This window comes from Octopus bimaculoides, chromosome 20 (genome assembly GCF_046866305.1).
Source record: "Octopus bimaculoides isolate indiv1 chromosome 20, ASM4686630v1, whole genome shotgun sequence".
In the NCBI taxonomy this organism is placed as follows: domain Eukaryota; kingdom Metazoa; phylum Mollusca; class Cephalopoda; order Octopoda; family Octopodidae; genus Octopus; species Octopus bimaculoides.
In genome coordinates, this window is record NC_142947.1 from 29,330,423 (window position 1) to 29,349,494 (window position 19,072).

The 19,072-nt window shown below is 35.2% G+C and overlaps 2 protein-coding genes across 3 annotated transcripts in view; one reads left to right on the forward strand and one right to left on the reverse strand.

Annotated features, from left to right (window-relative positions):
- The window catches only part of LOC106874719 (interference hedgehog), a 325,926-nt gene that overhangs the window by 177,298 nt on the left and 129,556 nt on the right, over window positions 1-19,072 (reverse strand). The gene's annotated exons all lie outside the window — the stretch shown is intronic.
- Window positions 12,266-13,439, forward strand: LOC149131660 (melatonin receptor type 1B-B-like). The gene has a single exon (XM_089338299.1). It carries the CDS (start codon window positions 12,401-12,403, stop codon window positions 13,322-13,324), a length of 924 nt encoding a protein of 307 aa, XP_089194425.1. The 5' UTR covers window positions 12,266-12,400; the 3' UTR covers window positions 13,325-13,439.

A 19,072-nucleotide genomic window follows, 5' to 3' on the forward strand; every position in this document is an offset into this window, starting at 1 on the left:
TCTCATTCACAAAACGAGCCCCACTTAATTTTGCTCAGACTGCTTTCAATTTTGGTGTATTGATGCAACTCTGAATTTTGATTACGATCAACCAGTTACTTCATCTCCTAAATTAAAGAACCTGAAGTTATTTGGTATTAAAGTTGGGTAATTTTAGCCAATCAACAGACAGCGTGGTATTAGCAGCTTGTTACCATGACAACCACATGCAGCGTTGTGGTTCACTGTTGTGTATGTTGATTTTTCACAACATGAGATTCTTTTCACCCACATGTTTTGTTTTAATTTTCTGTGTGTTAGTATATTACATATTTTTCTGTGCTTCTGTGTGTTAGTATTTTTCTGTGCTGTTTTCTGTGTGCTAGTATTTTTTACATATTTTTTATTTCATACATTTTTGGGATTCATTGACTCAGATAGCTGGATTTAGGATTTCAATAGGTTAATTCTGTTCATAAAAATTGAAATTAGGGGTATTTCTGAAACCGTTAGCTTCACATTTCAACAGCTTAACTGAAATTTAGCTCATGTAACAGGAACTGAGAGGGATATCATAGAACAGAGAAAATGGGGTTGATAGAGATAATTTGACATTATCTTTGAATTTTCCATGCAAAAATGTACGAGATTGTATAAGATACGGGTATTCTTTTCTTGGGACAAATTCTTTGTTGACCAGTGTTATTCTTATTATAGTTTACAAACCCAAGGATGAAAATGTTACTCAACCTCGGAGCTTTGGAGATAGACACCCCCTTCACACACACACACATGAATGCATAAATGTTACATATGTTATATGCTGGTGTGTCCATGGTTTGGCAAAAGAGACCAATAGAATAAGTACACACAGACACACAGACATCACCAGGTTGCTTTTCAAAATTCTCCTCTTCCTGTCGTCACTATAATCATCTTGGAAATATCCCCTCTCTCTTTCTCACCCCCTCCAGCCACTAAATCAACATTCTCAGCAAGCAATATGGGCCCTGTTGCTGCCCATATATTATTACTTCTCTTTCTCTATCAGTTTTCTGCTTCTCCTTCTCTGTCTCTTTTTTTCTCTCACTGCCCCTCCCTGTCCCCACTACTTCATCCTTCATAGATTGTGCTCTCCCTTATTTTTCTTCTGAGGTGTATGTGCATTTACACACATTCTCTCCCTCTCATATTATTTACAATATGTAGGTGATTAATAGGGTATGTAATTAATAAATAAATAAAAGTGTGTGTGTGTACATTTTTATCTCCCACAAGATGTTTGAATATATTTTCTTAATCTGTGTTTCCTCCATTGCTTTATTTACTTTAATAAATATGTTTCTATCCCCCCCCCACTTGCCAATCTTTATATCCACCCCTTCTACCACTGTCACCTCTCACCCACCCATCTATCTTACAAATTTCCTTATTTCTCACTCTTTCTTTCACCATCCTCCCTTTACTTCATGCACACACACACACACACACACACCTCTTCTCTCTGCTTAATGGGCCTTACTCTCTTTTCTCTTTCTTTATCCATCTCCTATATTTCTATTTTTTCTCCTCCCCCTCTCTCTCTTTTTCTCTTCCGCAGTCTCTGCTTACAGTCTTACCTAAATCTCCTACTCATTTTCTCTCTCTTACCTCTCCCTACATTTCCTCTATCTGTCTGACTTTCTCTCTTTCCTGTCTATTCCTTGTGTTACCCTCATAACTCCATCTCTGTCCCAACTCCATCTCTGTCACTGTTTACTGTCTACCCCACACCCCTTAATACCCAGCCATACTGACATTTCTCTTTTCCTTCCCTCCCTCTTACTTTCTCCAGTCTTGCATGGTTTCTACTTTTGACTTAATCAGCTTCCGTCCAGGAGGGTGTGAACCAGTTTATGTTCTTTCATGCACAAAGCACCCCTTGCTTCTCAAATTTCAGCTTCTCTCTGATTTGACTTACTCTTTCGCCTTTCTCCCACATTCTGCTAAAAACCACATTTTAATCCCCTCCTCCTCTTTCTTGTCTTCTTCTTTCCCATCTGCTCCTCCTCCCACTCCTCTTCAGTCTGACATATTTATATATGTATATGCATGTGTGTATGTGTGTGTGTGTGTGTGTGTGTGTGTGTGTGTGTGTGTGTGTGTGTGTGTGTGTAATTTCATTTTGAAATTTTTTTACCTCCCTTTCCTACTATAACATTACATAGCATACACCTTCATTGTGTATAGACACACACACACATGAGTAGGTAGATATACACTTTTGCAAACATCTATAATTCAATTTCAAGTTATATACTACATAAAACACATTAATATTCATGCACACACACACATATAGTGGGGAGGGAATAAATTATCAAATCTATTTAATGTATGCATGTGTATTGGCCTCTGTGTATGCATGCATACATCTGTATGCAGCACCCTAGAGTTTAAGTGGAACCATGTGTTTGGGGTATGTGTATATATATACTCTGTGTGTATCACATATCTTCAACTAGATGTTCAACATTATAAGGGGGCAATTTCATATGAATATTACTAACTATTCTTAACTCGCTAATTAGAGAAACGAGTATTTTCGCTTTTCTTTCTTCCTTCAAAGCTGCAGATGTTGGTATGGAAGATTTCTGATATTATTTAAATAAACTATCCTACATATCATTACTCGCTCTCTCATCCTCCACACACCCCTCTCTCTGTATACATATCTATCTATCTATAAAAACTACTGAAGCCAGTTCCTGTCAAGCCATCCAGCCCATGCCAGCCTGGAAAGTGGACGTTAAATGTTGATGATGATCATTATATATATATATATATATATATATATATATATATATATATATATGTGTGTGCACACAAATGTTTCATGTCCGACTTCCATGTGGCATGTGGGTTGGATAGTTTTGCGAGATCTGACAAGTTGGAGGAGACTACATGATGTTCAAGTGTCTGCTTTGATATTTTTTCTATGACTGGATGCTCTTCTTAATGCCAACCACTTTACAGAGTGTAATGTGTTGCTTTTATTGTGAATCAGCACTACAGAATTCACTTTGCAATTTGTAAAATTTGCAAGACTAAGGGCCTGAGTGGTTACTACAAATAAACAAGATTTGAAGAGAGGGATTGCAATGATGGAAGATGAGGGGGATGATGAATGAAGATGGTTGAGTATGGTGAAAAACAGATTTATAATAGACACTATTAAGGGGCGGGGGGGGGGAGGAAAAAAGAAAAGGGAAAGGAAGAGATTCAGGGGTTAATGAAAAAAGAAGGAACAGAGTGTCAGAATGAACGGAGGGAAAAGAACACACATGCACACATGCACAATTGTGTGTGTGTGTGTGTATCTGTGTGGCAACAAGTTTGCTTCCCAACCACATGGTTTTTGGTTCAGACTCATGTGTCTTCTACTCTAACCCTGGCTGACTAAAGCCTTGTGAGTGCATTTGGTAGAAAGAAGTTGAAAAAAACTGTCATGTGTGTGTGTGTGTGTGTGTGTGTGTGTGTGTGTGTTATGATCTCTTTGATAGTTGTAAACAAGTAATACCACCATGCAAGCAGTGCTTTTCATTTACACTCTTCTGTGTAAAACATGACTGGCCATGGGAAAATATTACCTTACTTGAAAACAAGTGAAGGTTGATAACAGGAAGGGCATCTAGCCATAGAATATTCACCTCAGCAAATTCAATCCAACCCATGCAAACATGGAAAAGTGGAAAACCTGACATTAAAAGGATGATGACGAAAACAGTAATATATACCAGTGGTTTCCGAAGTGGGTGGTACTTCCCCCTTGGGAGCGGTAGAAAGATCCAGGAGGTCATTGAAGAAAAGTGGGGTGATAATGGGGTGGCCAAAAAGAGGGTGATGGGTATAAAAAAAATCCCCAAAAATGGGTTAAGTTTTATTTGTGAAATACAGCTGTTTTAAATTTGCTGCAGAAAGTGGTCTGTGTTTGTGGTGGTGCGTGGGGAATGGGCACTAAGAATGTGGTCTGAGTGCCAAGAGGGCAGCAGCCTGGTAAAGTTTGGGAACCACTGATATATACATATATATTATTATTATTATTATTATTATTGAGTGAGAGAGCAGTGCATGACATCAAGGTGATATTGAGATATAAATATACGAAACTCAAAATATATCCATCATGGCAACCTGTCTGATAAGGGTACATCAGGCACATGCCTCACAACCATATTTGCACAACATGGTGATTTCATATCAAGATAAATAGTGCATGACTTTGCAGGTAGGGCTCAGTTAGAATTTTCTTCAGGTTGAGTAGTCCATCCTGTTCAAAAGTTTCCTGGATATTATTATTATTATTATAATTTAAAACAATTTGATTCAGACCTATGCAACTTAGTTTCGCAGACTTTTTACAAAAACCTAGCTTATCAGGCTCAGGTAGCTGAATCTAACTGTTTTAAGAATATATATAAGTCCTACTAATTTGCCTTTTCCTTTCATTTGGCCACTCACCCATATATATGAGTACACACACACACACACACACACACACACACACACACACACACACACACATATATATATTGATAGAAATAGCAAGACAACAAAAGAATGAAAGAGACCTCAATGTAAATAGAGGAATTTATCTGTAAATATAATATGTGACAATTATTCGGTAGCCATGATAAAACTCAGGGTTTTGGATGTCGGGGCGGAAACCCATGCTGGCATCTCTTCAGTTATCGAAAAAAGTCCTATGAAAATGACTGTTAAAACAAAGGCAAATTACTGTGTCATTGACCGTTATTAAGACAAAAGAGCTATTAGAATGACCGCTAAGTAAGGGGAGAGGGTAAAGGTAAGGGAGTAAAAATGTTCATAGTAATCACGTTAGCGTGTATGTCCATACATACACATGTGCACCCACACACCCACATACATGCACCTATATGTATATACTCATCCACCTTCACTTGAAACACACACATGCTGCACACTTGCTCGCACACACACACGTGCACACAAATAAGGTTTATACACACGTCTATGTATGCACATGCACAAGAAAAGCAGGGCAAAAGGCAAAATACAGAAAAATGTGTAAAAAAGTGTAAAAAATAAGCAATAAGAGTAAAACACGTCTATATATGCACATACTCGCAGGCACGCACACACATGTCTATATACGCACATACCCGCACACATCCACACGCGGGCACAAAAAGTTCCATATACACATCTATGTATGCACAGGAAAAATGCAGGGTGGAAGGTAGAATACAGAAAAATTATGTGTAAAGAAATTATATGAGCAATAAAACTATACAGCAACATCTCTATAAATATGTAAAAAATATATAAGAAATATAAGTAAAAAGTATAGAGAAATAAAAAAAGCTTGTATGTGGACACAATATAGAAAGCAAGTCTTATCTGTAATCTTGGGGGGACCAAAAACGTAACAAATATTCAGCCACATGTGGACATGATCCGAAAAGTTCAGTTCTTGAATTTAGACATGTGGCAGGATCTAAGCTGCTTTTCCAGATGAACCATCTTTCCATATCACAAAAACCACACTTTCCACCGCCATTGGTGTAAGGCTTACACTTGGTTAAGATCTTCCAATGGATGTTGTAACTGCCACCTTTATCGTTTAAGGACCATATATGACTGGATAATTTGGTCGTTTTCCTTTTATCCCGGTGCCTGAAACTCAAGGTGTGATTATTGAATCTGGCCTTGAAATTGCCCTCTGTAAGGCCCACGTATTTCTACATCGAAACTGTGTCCTTAGTGGATATAGAGTCCATGGTGGCTTCATAAATGATGGTCTTGGACATGCAAGCTCCATTTAACAGGCAAAAATTTTTATCCCTGCATGAACAGCTGGTTTCATATTGTGGTTTCTGTGTGTTGTGTGCGATTATATTTTTAGAATTAGTAGTTGAGCTGAAACTGATTTTTAAGTTATGTCTATTGAAGAGCTTTCTGTAAATATGGTTGACTGGAAAATGTCTATCTATCAGTGCTAAGAAATACTTGCCTATATTAAAGGTCACTTTGGGTGAGTAGGGGTGTGTGAACCAGATAGTTTTCCTATTCCTATGTTTCCTTTTCTTTATTATTGGACTGGTGGCAGGTGTATAGGTTATTTCCTCGCTAAATCCACTATCTTTTAGAGTCTTATTATATACTGGGGCAACGCTATTAAAAATGTCCCTTTCGGAGGAGAGGCTAGAAATTCTTTTGCTAATGTTTTTAACTAAATTTTTAAACTATGGGGGTATGGCAGGAACCCACATTAATATAACTAAGTCTATTGTTGGGCATCCTATAAGGTTTAAGGATACATCTAGGAAATTGACAACCGTCAGGTTTGTGTCTATAGTTATGCGAAAGTTTTCATCAAATGGATAATGTCCTTCCTAAATCGATCCTGTACTAGTCCATTGGTATTTGCGGTTAAAGCTAGGGCATCATCTTATAATGGAGAGGGTTATAAAAACATTTACATAGCTAGAAATAGCAGTAAAAACTGCTATATGGTATGTTTTTTGTGTTAATTTCTATGTACAGGAATGTTCTGACATGAAGAATGAATTCACTTTTGGTTCCTAATTTCAAAATTGCAAATAGAGGATTAACTATTTATTTTTATTTAAATTTTGAATTTTTATGTCATGTCACTCACCGACAGCTTTTATGGTTGAGAAGATATAACACAAGTGGTTATATAGCGGAAGATATAATACGTGTGATTTATAGCTGTTTCGACTGCTATTTCTAGGCATGTAAGTGTTTTTATAACCCTCTCGGTTATAATTGTGATTTATTCACAATTATACATTCTTATATGAAAAAACTTTTTGATTGCATGTTCTGGCTACCTATATTTGTAAATAATTTTGAATTGTTTACGATATATCCTGCATAATGTATTTTTACATTCATTCGTATATATATATATATATATATATATATATATATATAAACAGGTCTTGAATGGCACAACAATGCTGTTCAAGATACGTTATATTTCACAAACAATACACAGTGCTCCAAGTGAACTACAATAATCTCCTATCTATCTATATCTATAGTTAGTATGAAGCATTGTGTGGAATGTATTATATAAAATTTGTGGGTAAGGCCAATATTGAATGCAGGGTAAGTCATCATTAATTCATACACCTGTTTTCTTGTGATTTACTTTAGACTTATTTTGCATTGTTCTGACCTTACTCATGAATTATATATATATATATACTAGCAGAAATACCCGGCGTTGCCCGGGTTAAAGAGGACAATGAAATCTAAAAACGCCGTCTAGACTACGCATCATCTTTATATATAGAGATGTATATACACACACGCACCCAAACACACGTATATATATGTATATCAATATAAATATATGAAAGTCAATGAAGTTTCGTAAAAGAAGGTGATCATGTACATACTTTCTTGCTGTTGTGATTATAACACCTCCTTGTAAACTATGTTCCTTGTTTTCCCTTGTGGAGCATATACAAATAGGTTTTTTGTTGCTGCCCACTCTTGAGCAACCAACATACAGTTGTCCATGTGAGAAGCAGGGCTCTTCCAAGAGAAGACCAGCTACAGACAGTGTTTGACCCTGATATTTGTTTATGGACATGGCAAAAGTCACACGAAGGGGGAATTGTAGTCTTCTGAATGTAAAAGGAATATCTGCTCCTGATGGAGTAAGAGGAATTCTTGGAATAAAGACGTCATCCCCTTTTGTACATCCAGAAAGAATGGTAGCCTCGATAACGTGACATCATTTTCTAAATAATGCTCATCTGTTATGTTCGGGTTAAAATTTCATCAACATCAAAAATATATGAATTTTCATGGGAGCTATGGCCGTTATGCAAAGAATATAATTTCCAAATTTCATAAAGATCCATTCAGTACTTTTGACGTAGTTTTGGATAAGAAAACAAATGACTAATGTGTGTGTTTGTGTGCATGTGTATGTGTGTGTGATGGGTGTATATATGTATAGATATCTGTATGCATGTATATATGTATATATGTGTACATATTACATGTACATCTATATATATATATATACATCTACACATATGTATACATATACATGTATGTATAGATCTATATATATATATACATATACGTGTACATCTATATGTATACATATACATCTCTCTCTCTCTCTCTTTCTCTCTGAAAGTATCTGTCATTACAGTATCGAAATGGTGTACATATACATGTATATGTATACATATACATCTCTCTCTCTCTCTCTCTCTTTCTCTCTCTGTGAAAGTATCTGTCACTACAGTATCGAAATGTGATTGTTTCAGTTAGTGGAATAGTTTCATTTTTAAAGTGAAAGTATTTGACATGAGTGTTTTTGTTTCACTTTTGACACGTAATACTTAAATAGTGGAGGAGATATTATGTTGCCGTGTGCTCGAACTCTGCAAGAAGTTAATAATTTTTTTTTACTAAAACACAACTGGAACCCTAAGTAAGGCATGTGTAAAATTTGAATGAAATTGGTTGCGTAGTTCTCGAGTTTTAGGGATTCAAACAGACAGACAGACAGACAGACACACATTCTCATTTTTATATATATAGATATATATACAAGAATAAGGGCAGGGAATCGTCAATTAATAATAAAATTAATAATTAACAATTTTGCCAAGTAGTTCAGTATGAAAAAACCTCTATCGGTAAAACCATTTATCATCATAAATATACAGGGATTAGCATTGAGTTGCTTCTCCAACATACTGAAAATTTAGAAATAGCAGTCAAAGAACTACTGATTCTAAACTACAAATTTTTCTCTAAATGGATGGTGATATTACCGTGAATTTTTATTAGAGACACTTTCAAATTTATCAGAATATCGGACTGAGGATTGGAATAGGGATTTTTCATTCTCTTAACCATGAAACGATCGTATCCGATTAACTAAAGACTTGTTTTGTTTATGCTTTCCCCTCCGGTTTTTTGTTCTATGTGTGCCATAAATATCGCCATCCATTTAGAGAAAAATTTGTAGTTTAGAATCAGTAGTTCTTTGACTACTATTTCTAAATTTTCAGTATGTTGGAGAAGCAACTCAATGCTAATCCCTGTATATTTATGATATATATATATATATATATATATATATATATATATATATATATATATATATATATCACTCTGACTGAGCTGGAAAGTCACAGTAGGTGACTTCAATAAAGAAGGCCATGTGTAATCCTTTGACAAGGACCTCATCAACCAAATCCTTATATGTGGATTTGTTTAGCTGGTGAGAAATATCAAATGTGTACTCCAAGGCTGTTGTAAGTTCAACATGTATCTATGTCAGATAATTCTTCAAGCAAACTATACATATGTGCACATTATATATATATAATGTATACATATGTATAGTTATTGTTATTATCAATTATTTAAATTTGTTGCTGATAATAACAACAACAACAATTATTATTATTATTATTATTATTATTATTACATCTTTACGAATATTTACTTTGAATATTTACTCATTCTTATATATATATACATATATATATTATGCACTGAAATTGTTTTGAATTTGGTGCAGGACTATTTAAGACAATGGATTACAAGGCGAGATGGATTTTTCATTTTAGGTGAAGCAAGACCTGCAGGGGAGAATTGAGGTGCTAGCTAGAATTCAAAATCATGATCCAGGTACATCTGTTACATTATTCTATGGCTTTTTAGTTCAGATAATGTTAAATTCTGCTTGTTTGCCCGGTTTCTGTTGGCCCGTTACATATTTTCAGTGAGATTAGTGGTTAAGTTGGGGGTTTTACTTTCATTCTCTAACAAGCTGGTGCTTTGTGTACCCTCTAATATAATTATATATATATATGTGTGTGTGTATATATATATATATATATATATATATATATATATAGGGCAATTAAGCAGCCATCAAGTCTAAAGACAGGAATCACACACCTACTAAATTCTTGATGCCACAACCAGCCATCAAAGGTCTCTACATGCTTTGGGGCCTTTCAATCCATTGCCATTAACACCTACCCCACCTTTACATTATATTCTTTGTATATTTTATCATTTGGAATATACATAATGTGCACATAGGAATTCCATACATAGATCCAGTGACGAAAGCACAATACCGTGGATGACGCCTGGTACCTGTAAGTAGTGAACGTGCTCTGCAGGCACATACCTGCGAGTTACCCGAAACAAAGTTTGAGTACTGCATTTTAATGCTGCCAATCTTAAATTTAATTTAAATTTAACTTATACCCATTCCTAATAATTCCTCAAACAGAAACAATGTAAAAAGAATGAAGTAACTTGCCTAGAAACACATTTTTTTTTTTTTCCTCTCCTTGTATGTTCTTTCATTCAGAAAAAGAGTGTGTACTCAAAATGTAAAACATTTCCTTCGTCTTCATATTATATCCTTTTGCACCATATACAATATATATATTTATACATACACATATAAACATACATACATGCATATATATATATATATATATATATATATATATATATATATATATATATATATATATTTGTTTTGCAAGATTTTTGATGTAAAATTGTGTGTTGAAACAGATGTTGTTGTACTTGGGGATGGTCATATTGCCAGTTTAGCCAATAAAAACACACGCAGTGTATATTTGGTGTTAATTTGCTTCAGCTTTATATTACATTAATCTTAATCTTATTTCGGCCAGAGTTCTTTCGTCACACTTCTGTGACCTCATCAGTGGTCCTTTGTTTCCTTCCTTCTTATGTGTGTCTCACCTTGCTAAATATCAGCCATTTTGTATTTTGTCAATATATATATATATATATATATATATATATATATGAGAATCAAATATTCTCCATATAGAATACACTTTTATAGTGCTCAAGAGATTTAAACTCGAGAAGGTATAGAAGTAAATATAGGGAAAAGCAAGTTAGACAGATCAATAAATAAAGTATGTTGAAATACATAAAACACAAAAATTGTATATATGTTTACATATAAAAAGACCAACTTACACAGAATACAAATGATATGGACAATTAAAGGGACCTTTTGTATGTAAACACAGATATATATCTTGTATTTCAAGTATTTAATATTGATCTGTTTAACTTGCTTATCCCTAAAATGAAATACACGCACACATATCTATATAAATATATATACACACACATATTTATTATATATATATATATATATATATATATATATATATATATATATATATATATATATATATATATATTTATATATATATATACACACATATATGTATATTTATATATATACACACACACATATATATATATATATTTATATATGACGTTGACCACTAACGTGGACATTTAATGTGCTAGAAATAGATCACATCTTGTGTCTAAAAAGACGTAAATTGTTCTCAACATGAAATATAGTGTGATACCAAAACGTAAGCGGGCAAGACATATATATATATATATATATGGGAGAATTTACGAAAAAAACAACAACAGATGAGGACAGGTGGTGTAAACATACAAAGTTTTATACTTTAAATATATTCCTCTTATTATCATCAAAGAATGTATATATGCATTTTAATACTCAAACTGTTTTTTAACATTTTCTATTATTCTCAAAGACTTTTGATAATCTTTTTCTAAAAAAGTGAAACCGGTTAAGTAAATAAATATCTTTAAAATAAGTGCATTTTCAAACCTTCTTTCATATATATTTCCACTCGTACGGTATTCCACAACTTTACTTTATTATATATATATATATTTATAATTATTTCAAGGCTGTATATATGTATATATACTCTTATACTTGTTTCAGTCATTTCTGCAGCCATGCTGGAGCACAGCCTTTATATAAATATATATATGTATATTTATATATATATACGTGTCATCATCACTAAATATTGTAATTTAGTAAAATGATAGTATTTAAAATCGTTGTTGTTAAGTAGTTTTCATAACTTCCAAAGGTCCCTGTCACTGGTCCCCGTATCACATGTGTTGTGATGATCTACTTTCAAACTAATTTGTGAAATTAAGCAGGATGTATTTTAATCTGTATAATATTTATTTAAGCAACTTACCAGACATATTATTGCAAATTCTTTTGAAATCTCTCCCTGACAAGTTTATTCCACATTGTGATTGTATTTCTATAAGGACTCAGCTGAGAACAGAACTCCAATATCATCTCCAACATAGAAGTTTGGATTACAAATGATTTTCAGTCTACTGTTAATGGACTAACCAATTTACTTACCATACAATATATATATATTTATACTAATACAAGCATACACATATATACATTTCAACAATCAACATATACACGTTAAACGTACTAAACTATAAACTACCAACTTGTTTCAACATGAATGCAACCCATTTGTCTGATCCTGTTATGTTTTCAAGATTAGTTGTTTTTAGTATCATACCATTCTTCCTAATTGTGGGACTCATTGGTAACATGTTTGTGATATATATTTATGTACGCCAATCCCAGAAAAGCAACGTAGAAACATTCATCCTTGTACTAGCTGTCATTGATCTCATTGGATGTATCTTTGGAATGCCTCTGGAAATGGCTGAACTTTATCCTGCAATTCAATCAAACTATTTGTGTAAAATATACAAGTTTATTGTCTACACCAGTTCTGTCATGTCGTCCTTCATTCTTCTCACAGTTTCCATTGAAAGGTTCAGAAAAATATGTTGTCCACTTGGAAAACAAATTACCCAAAATCTACGTCAGGCACTTATTGTTTACATAACAATAATATCGGTTGTACTACTCATACCAACTGTTACCTTTTTTGAAGGTGTTCCCTTTACCTATGAAAACAAGACATACATGATATGTGACCTTGACCTTAGAAGGTCATCTGTCTGGTCATATACTCTATCAATCGTAATTGTTCGCTTTATACTTTTCCTAACCATGACTGTACTTTATTCCTTTATTTGGAAGACTATTACTCAGCATCTCAGGAAAAAGCAAGGTAAAGAAGAAGCTCCCAGACAACAAGGAATCAATCGCACAATCATTGTACTTATCTCAATCTCTGTTTTGGATTTTGTCAATTTTTCACCAACATGTGTCTTCTTTGTCATACATCCATACTGTAAAGATTCTAATTTGTTGCAGATCTTTAAATTAATTTTATATCGTGCTTGGATACTAAACCCCTCCTTAAATCCCATGGTGTATGGATTCTGCAACAAAAATTTCCAGAAAAGTTTTGTAAATATTTTTACTAGGGATAAAATTATTTTTGAAATGGAAGAGAAATTTTAGGATTTGGTTTACACCACACATTCAATAGAGAGGAATTCTTTCAAGTAGAAGAAACATTTTCTTTGCTGACCATTTCCTGAGAAGAATACTATTTTCTTTCTTTTGTACAATATTGAAAATAACTCAAAGTTTCAGATATTTTTATAAAATAACCAACTTTTTCATTATTTTTATGATGTTTGGAGAATTATATTTTCTTTCATAAAATTGGAAAGGTTTGATTTCAAACCATGCCAGCATGGAAAGTGGATGTTAAATGATGATGATGATGATGATGAACCTTTTAAAATATGCTGTTTATATCCTTGATCCAGTGTCAGTCTAAGGTCGGTTAGTATCAGAAAGGCCTATTTGAACACCTCAAGTTTCTCTGTTACATATTTATTCTAGCTTCTGTTGTAGTTTTATACTTTCTCTCGACCCATAACTGTGTATCAAAGTTCTCTTTTAAACTCCAAACTATTTGGAACCTACAGTTTCTGAATTACATATTAAATCTGCATTAAAAACATACTGGAAAAAAGAAAACAAAATTGTTGCTGTTGGTGTTGTCGCAGTCATCATCATTATTATTACCACCGTCATCATCATCTTCATCATCATAACTCTTTTGTAAACTTTTCCCTCCTTGAGTTTGTTGGTCAAGTTTTCTACACAGAATTATGTTATTCCTGTCTTTGTATCAACTTTTTTAAATCACAGTTTTAGACTGGCCAACCCATGGAGATCATCATTAATATCTGCACCTATGCTTGTTATATGTTCCTAACAATGGATTCACTTCTTTTGTGCAATTCATTTGTCAGAGAAAGGATTTAAAATTAATCTCTTGCGCTTTTAGCAATTCTAAGACAATTTAAAAAATAGCAATTAAAATTCTCTTTCAATGAAAATGTTTGATATTCTTTAATGAGCAAAAAATTATTTTGAAACCCAGCAACTCTTCAATCTTGTATTTTCATACATCATTAGCAACTTTTATACTTATTTAAGAAATAAACACTTCTAGTGTTGTGATTAACATTGTTCTCGTCTCACATTTCAACATTTATTTACGTGTCTTTGGTACAAGCAATGTATTATATATATGTGTGTGCGTGTTAATATGTTTGATATCTTCAATTTATGGAATGCATCCTGTTTGTAAACGTATTAAACCTAGTAATTTTATGTTTTGGAGATTGTCGTTAATGGATGTGTTGAATTTTACATATATTTTCCTATTTTGTTTAGTTCCACATGACTCCAAATTGAGAAGACTTATTTTATCCAACACTTTAGGTACTTATTTCAAACCCTGCCAAAGCCTTCATTTTATCTAACCCTATCCAGAGGTAGAGAACATAAAGTACCATTCAAGTACCTGAGATGCTGAGTAATGGTCTTCCAAGTGGGGGAGTGAGGTGCAGTCATGGTTGGGAGAATTATGATGAGAACAATTAAGGCTGATGGAGTATGTAGCCAGGCTCCTGACCTTCTAAAGTTATTATCACATACCATGTACATCTTGTTTGCATAGGTGGGGGGAGCACTTTCGGGAGGGTAGCAGTTGGTACGATTGGTACAACCGATGTTGTTGTTGGGGAAACAGTGAGTGTCTGACGTGGATTTTGGGTGATTTGTTTTCCAAGTCGACAGCATATTTTTCTGAACCTTTCAGTGGCAACTGTGAGAAGAGTGAGGGACGACATGATAGAGCAGGTGTAGACAATGAACTTGTATGTTTTGCACAAGTAATTTGATTGAATTGCATGATGGAGTTCAGTTTCCGGAGGCGTTCCAGGGATACATCCAATCAGATCAATGACACTGAAATAAACATGGAAAATATGCAGAAAACAACCTTTGCCACACTCCAGGGAGAAAAACTAGAAGTAGTTGATAACTTCTGCTACCTAGGTGACCAAGTTTGTAGCGGGAGAGGGTGCACTGAAAGTGTAGCTGCTAGAATAAGAATAGCCTGGGCAAAGTTTAGAGAACTCTTACCACTGCTGGTGACAAAGGGCCTCTCACTCATAGTAAAAGGCAGACTGTATGACGCATGTGTACGAACATCCATGCTACAAGGCAGTGAAACATGGGCCGTGACTGCTGAGGACATGCGTAAGCTTGCAAGAAACGAAGCCAGTATGCTCCGGTGGATGTGTAATGTCAGTGTGCATATTCGACAGAGTGTAAGTACCTTGAGAGAAAAGTTAGACCTAAGAAGCATCAGTTGTGGTGTGCAAAAGATACGATTGCGCTGGTATGGACATGTGGCAAGACTGGATGAGGATAGCTGTGTGAAAAAGTGCCACAACCTAGCAGTTGAGGGAACCTGGGGAAGAGGTAGACCCAGGAAGACCTGGGATGAGGTGCTGAAGCATGACCTTCGAACTCTAGGCCTCACCGAGGCAATGACTAGTGACCGGGACCTTTGGAAATATGCAGTACGTTAGAAGGCCCGGCAAGGCAAGTGCGTGCATAATCTGTGACCTCTGCCAGAAGTGTAGCCAGCTCACTAATTCATATTTTTACTTCACTGGACACTAAACTCTGCTTGCGAAGACCTGTTGGGGCAAGTGAATTTTGGAATTTGAAATTTGAAATCTGAAATCGAAATCGAACCAAATCCGATGACTGGCACTAATGCCAACCTCTCCTTCATTGGACACTAAACTCTGCTTGCGAAGACCTGTTGGGGCAAGTGAAATTGAAATCATAATTGAACCATACTCGATGACTGGCACCTGCGCCAGTGGAGGACTAATAGCACTGTCTCAGCGTGTTCATTACCAGAGCAGCTGTCTGGCTTCCGTGCTAGTGGCCTGTAAATAGCACCATTTGAGCGTAATTGATATCAGCGTTGCCTTCAAGCACTTGTGCTGGTGGCACGTTAGAAAATCATTCAAGTGAGGTCATTGCCAGTGCGCTGGACTGGCTCCCGTGCAGGTGGCACGTTAAATACACCTTTTTGAACGTGCCCATTGCCAGTACCGTGTGACTGGCCCTCGTGCCGGTGGCACGTAAAAGCACCCACTACACTCTCGGAGTGGTTGGCGTTAGGAAGGGCATCCAGCTGTAGAAACTCTGTCTGATCAGATTGGAGCCTGGTGCAGCTTTCTGGCTTGCCAGTCCTCAGTCAAATCGTCAAACCCATGCTAGCATGGAAAGCGGACGTTAAACGATGATAATAATAATATAATAATATATATATATATATATATAAAGGCTGTGCTCCAGCATGGCTGCAGTCAAATGACTGAAACAAGTATAAGAGTATATATACATATATGTATATATATACATATATATATATACATATATATATATACATATATATATATATATATATATATATATATATATATATATATATCGTGGCCGTTTTCGTGCGGGTGACACGTAAAAGCACCCACTACACTCTCTGAGTGGTTGGCGTTAGGAAGGGCATCCAGCTGTAGAAACTCTGCCAAATCAGACTGGAGCCTGGTGTAGCCATCCGGTTTCACCAGTCCTCAGTCAAATCGTCCAACCCATGCTAGCATGGAAAGCGGACGTTAAACGATGATGATGATGATGATGTATATATACACACATATATATTTAATTTAATTCAGCCTTAGTCGAAAGACACCTGTTGTTATGTCCTGTTAATTGCTTTTGTATTTCTTTAACATTTCTGTTTTTGTTTTCCATCCTTGTTTTCACATACATTTGCTACTTTCTTCCAAAGAATCTAATGCTCTTAGCTTAGTCTTTCCTTGGGGCTGGCCAGATTGGAGCAATCTCAAGTATAACCAGCCGAAATTGCAAAGATAATCTAGAACTCGACTGAAGAAAAAAACTCCAATTGACCCGTCCTTGTTGTCTTTGTACCGTCTGTCTGGATGTTTTGCATTTTTGTCCCACTTTTGTATTTTTTATATATAAAATATAACATTGTACATAAACTTTGGTCTCTTATAAGTATATATATATATATATATATATATATATATATATATATATATATACATATATATATATTTGTATATATACATGTATTGTTTGAGACCCCCTTCGGTCATGACTGACCATGGGATTGCACCTAGAAAGTTACCCTCCCAGGCACAAGTCCGGGCAAGGTTGTTGTTGTTGTTTAGTGAGGGGAATTTGCCTGTATTGCGGGAAACGGATTTGCTCTTTATGTAGAGTGGTTCTCCTTCTAAAGGTCAAACTCGTCTGTCCAATATAGTTGTATCCACAACCCGAGCAGGTTATTACATAAATTGGTTTCTCGGAGGCACAAGTGAAACTAGTTTAATTGTGAACCTCTGTCCTTGTTTGAAAAGGGAATCTGAGCCTTCAAGTAAGTTGAGGCAGGGTCCACAGTTTGGGCATCCACATTTTTTTAAACTTTACAAATCAACCATGAAACCAGCGTGTTTTTATGTGGTACTAGTGCAAGTGCATGTTATGTGCCACAGGCATGAGGGCATCTTATGTGGCACAGGCATACACCGGAGTGGTTGGCGTTAGGAAGGGCATCCAGCTGTAGAAACTCTGCCAAATTTAGATTGGAGTCTGGTGTTGCCATCCGGTTTCACCAGTCCTCAGTCAAATCGTCCAACCCATGCTAGCATGGAAAGTGGATGTTAAACGATGATGATGATAGATGTAAGCATAGCTGTGTGGTTAAGAAGTCTTCTTCACAACCATGTGACCTTATGATTAGTCCTGATGTGCAGCCTCTTGCGTAGGTGTCTTTTACTGGGCCTAATAAAACTTTGTGAGTGGATTGGGTTGACAGAAACTGAAAGAAAACTGTGAGTGGGAGTGTGGGAGAAAGAGAGAGAGAGTCTTTGTGCCTGTATTTGTCCCCCATCACTACTTCTCAACTGGTGTTGGTGTGTTTATGTCCTCTGTAACTTAATGTTTCTGCAAAAGAGGCCTATAGAAAAAGTACCAGGCTTAAAAAGAAAATTTGTACTTCTGATACAGTGTAAAATAAAGTGCAAAACCAACACAGAGAACTGGTGCAGGCTTTAGAATTTTGTATTTTTTGTATAGTTGGGACTTAATCCTTGTCATAATTCAACGCATGTTAGCAAGGAGGCATGATACTGCAAACTCTTGCTCCTCACTGTGCCAATGATATCTCATTCAGCTGCAGTTTTTATGCAAATAAAAGGTAATTGTTCTAAGTTTAGGAATGATTGATCTACGTTATGTTTTTGATCAGTACAATCTCCAACTATCATCAGATATCTTATTTCTGAAGGTGTATTTGGTATCAAACATTAGAAAAATTATGATCTGAAGATAAAATAAAATATAATCTGATAAATTGTTTCAAAAGAATTTAACAATTAGTGTTGATTACTAGCTTCCAATAATCTAACCATGTTGCACTGTTGCTTGCATTAGCAAAACAGAAAAAGGAAAAAAGGATAATAATCATGTAAGATGGTTTAAAACCCCATCAGTCATTTTTCTAATACAGTTATTTATTCAGCAGTTTACCCTAAAACCTTTATAATTTCAACACTGAAAATAAGAAATCTCTCACCCAAAGTACCTGTCCTACATCTATTTCAACTCTCATCATCTCTGATCTCATGTCAATAGTGTTATACAAAGAAGCCTGTCTTAACCTAGTTGAGCAATGATAAGACAGACTCAGACTAAACCCATTCTTCCCCTACCCCATTTCTCTTCTTTCTCACATTTTCCTTCACTTGTCTTCTCTTTTCACATAACACTTCATCTTAGGAATCTTATTTCATC

Bases quoted from the DNA above. Each gene is read 5' to 3' on its own strand.
- LOC149131660 (XM_089338299.1), top strand. From the start codon at position 12,401: ATGAATGCAACCCATTTGTCTGATCCTGTTATGTTTTCAAGATTAGTT.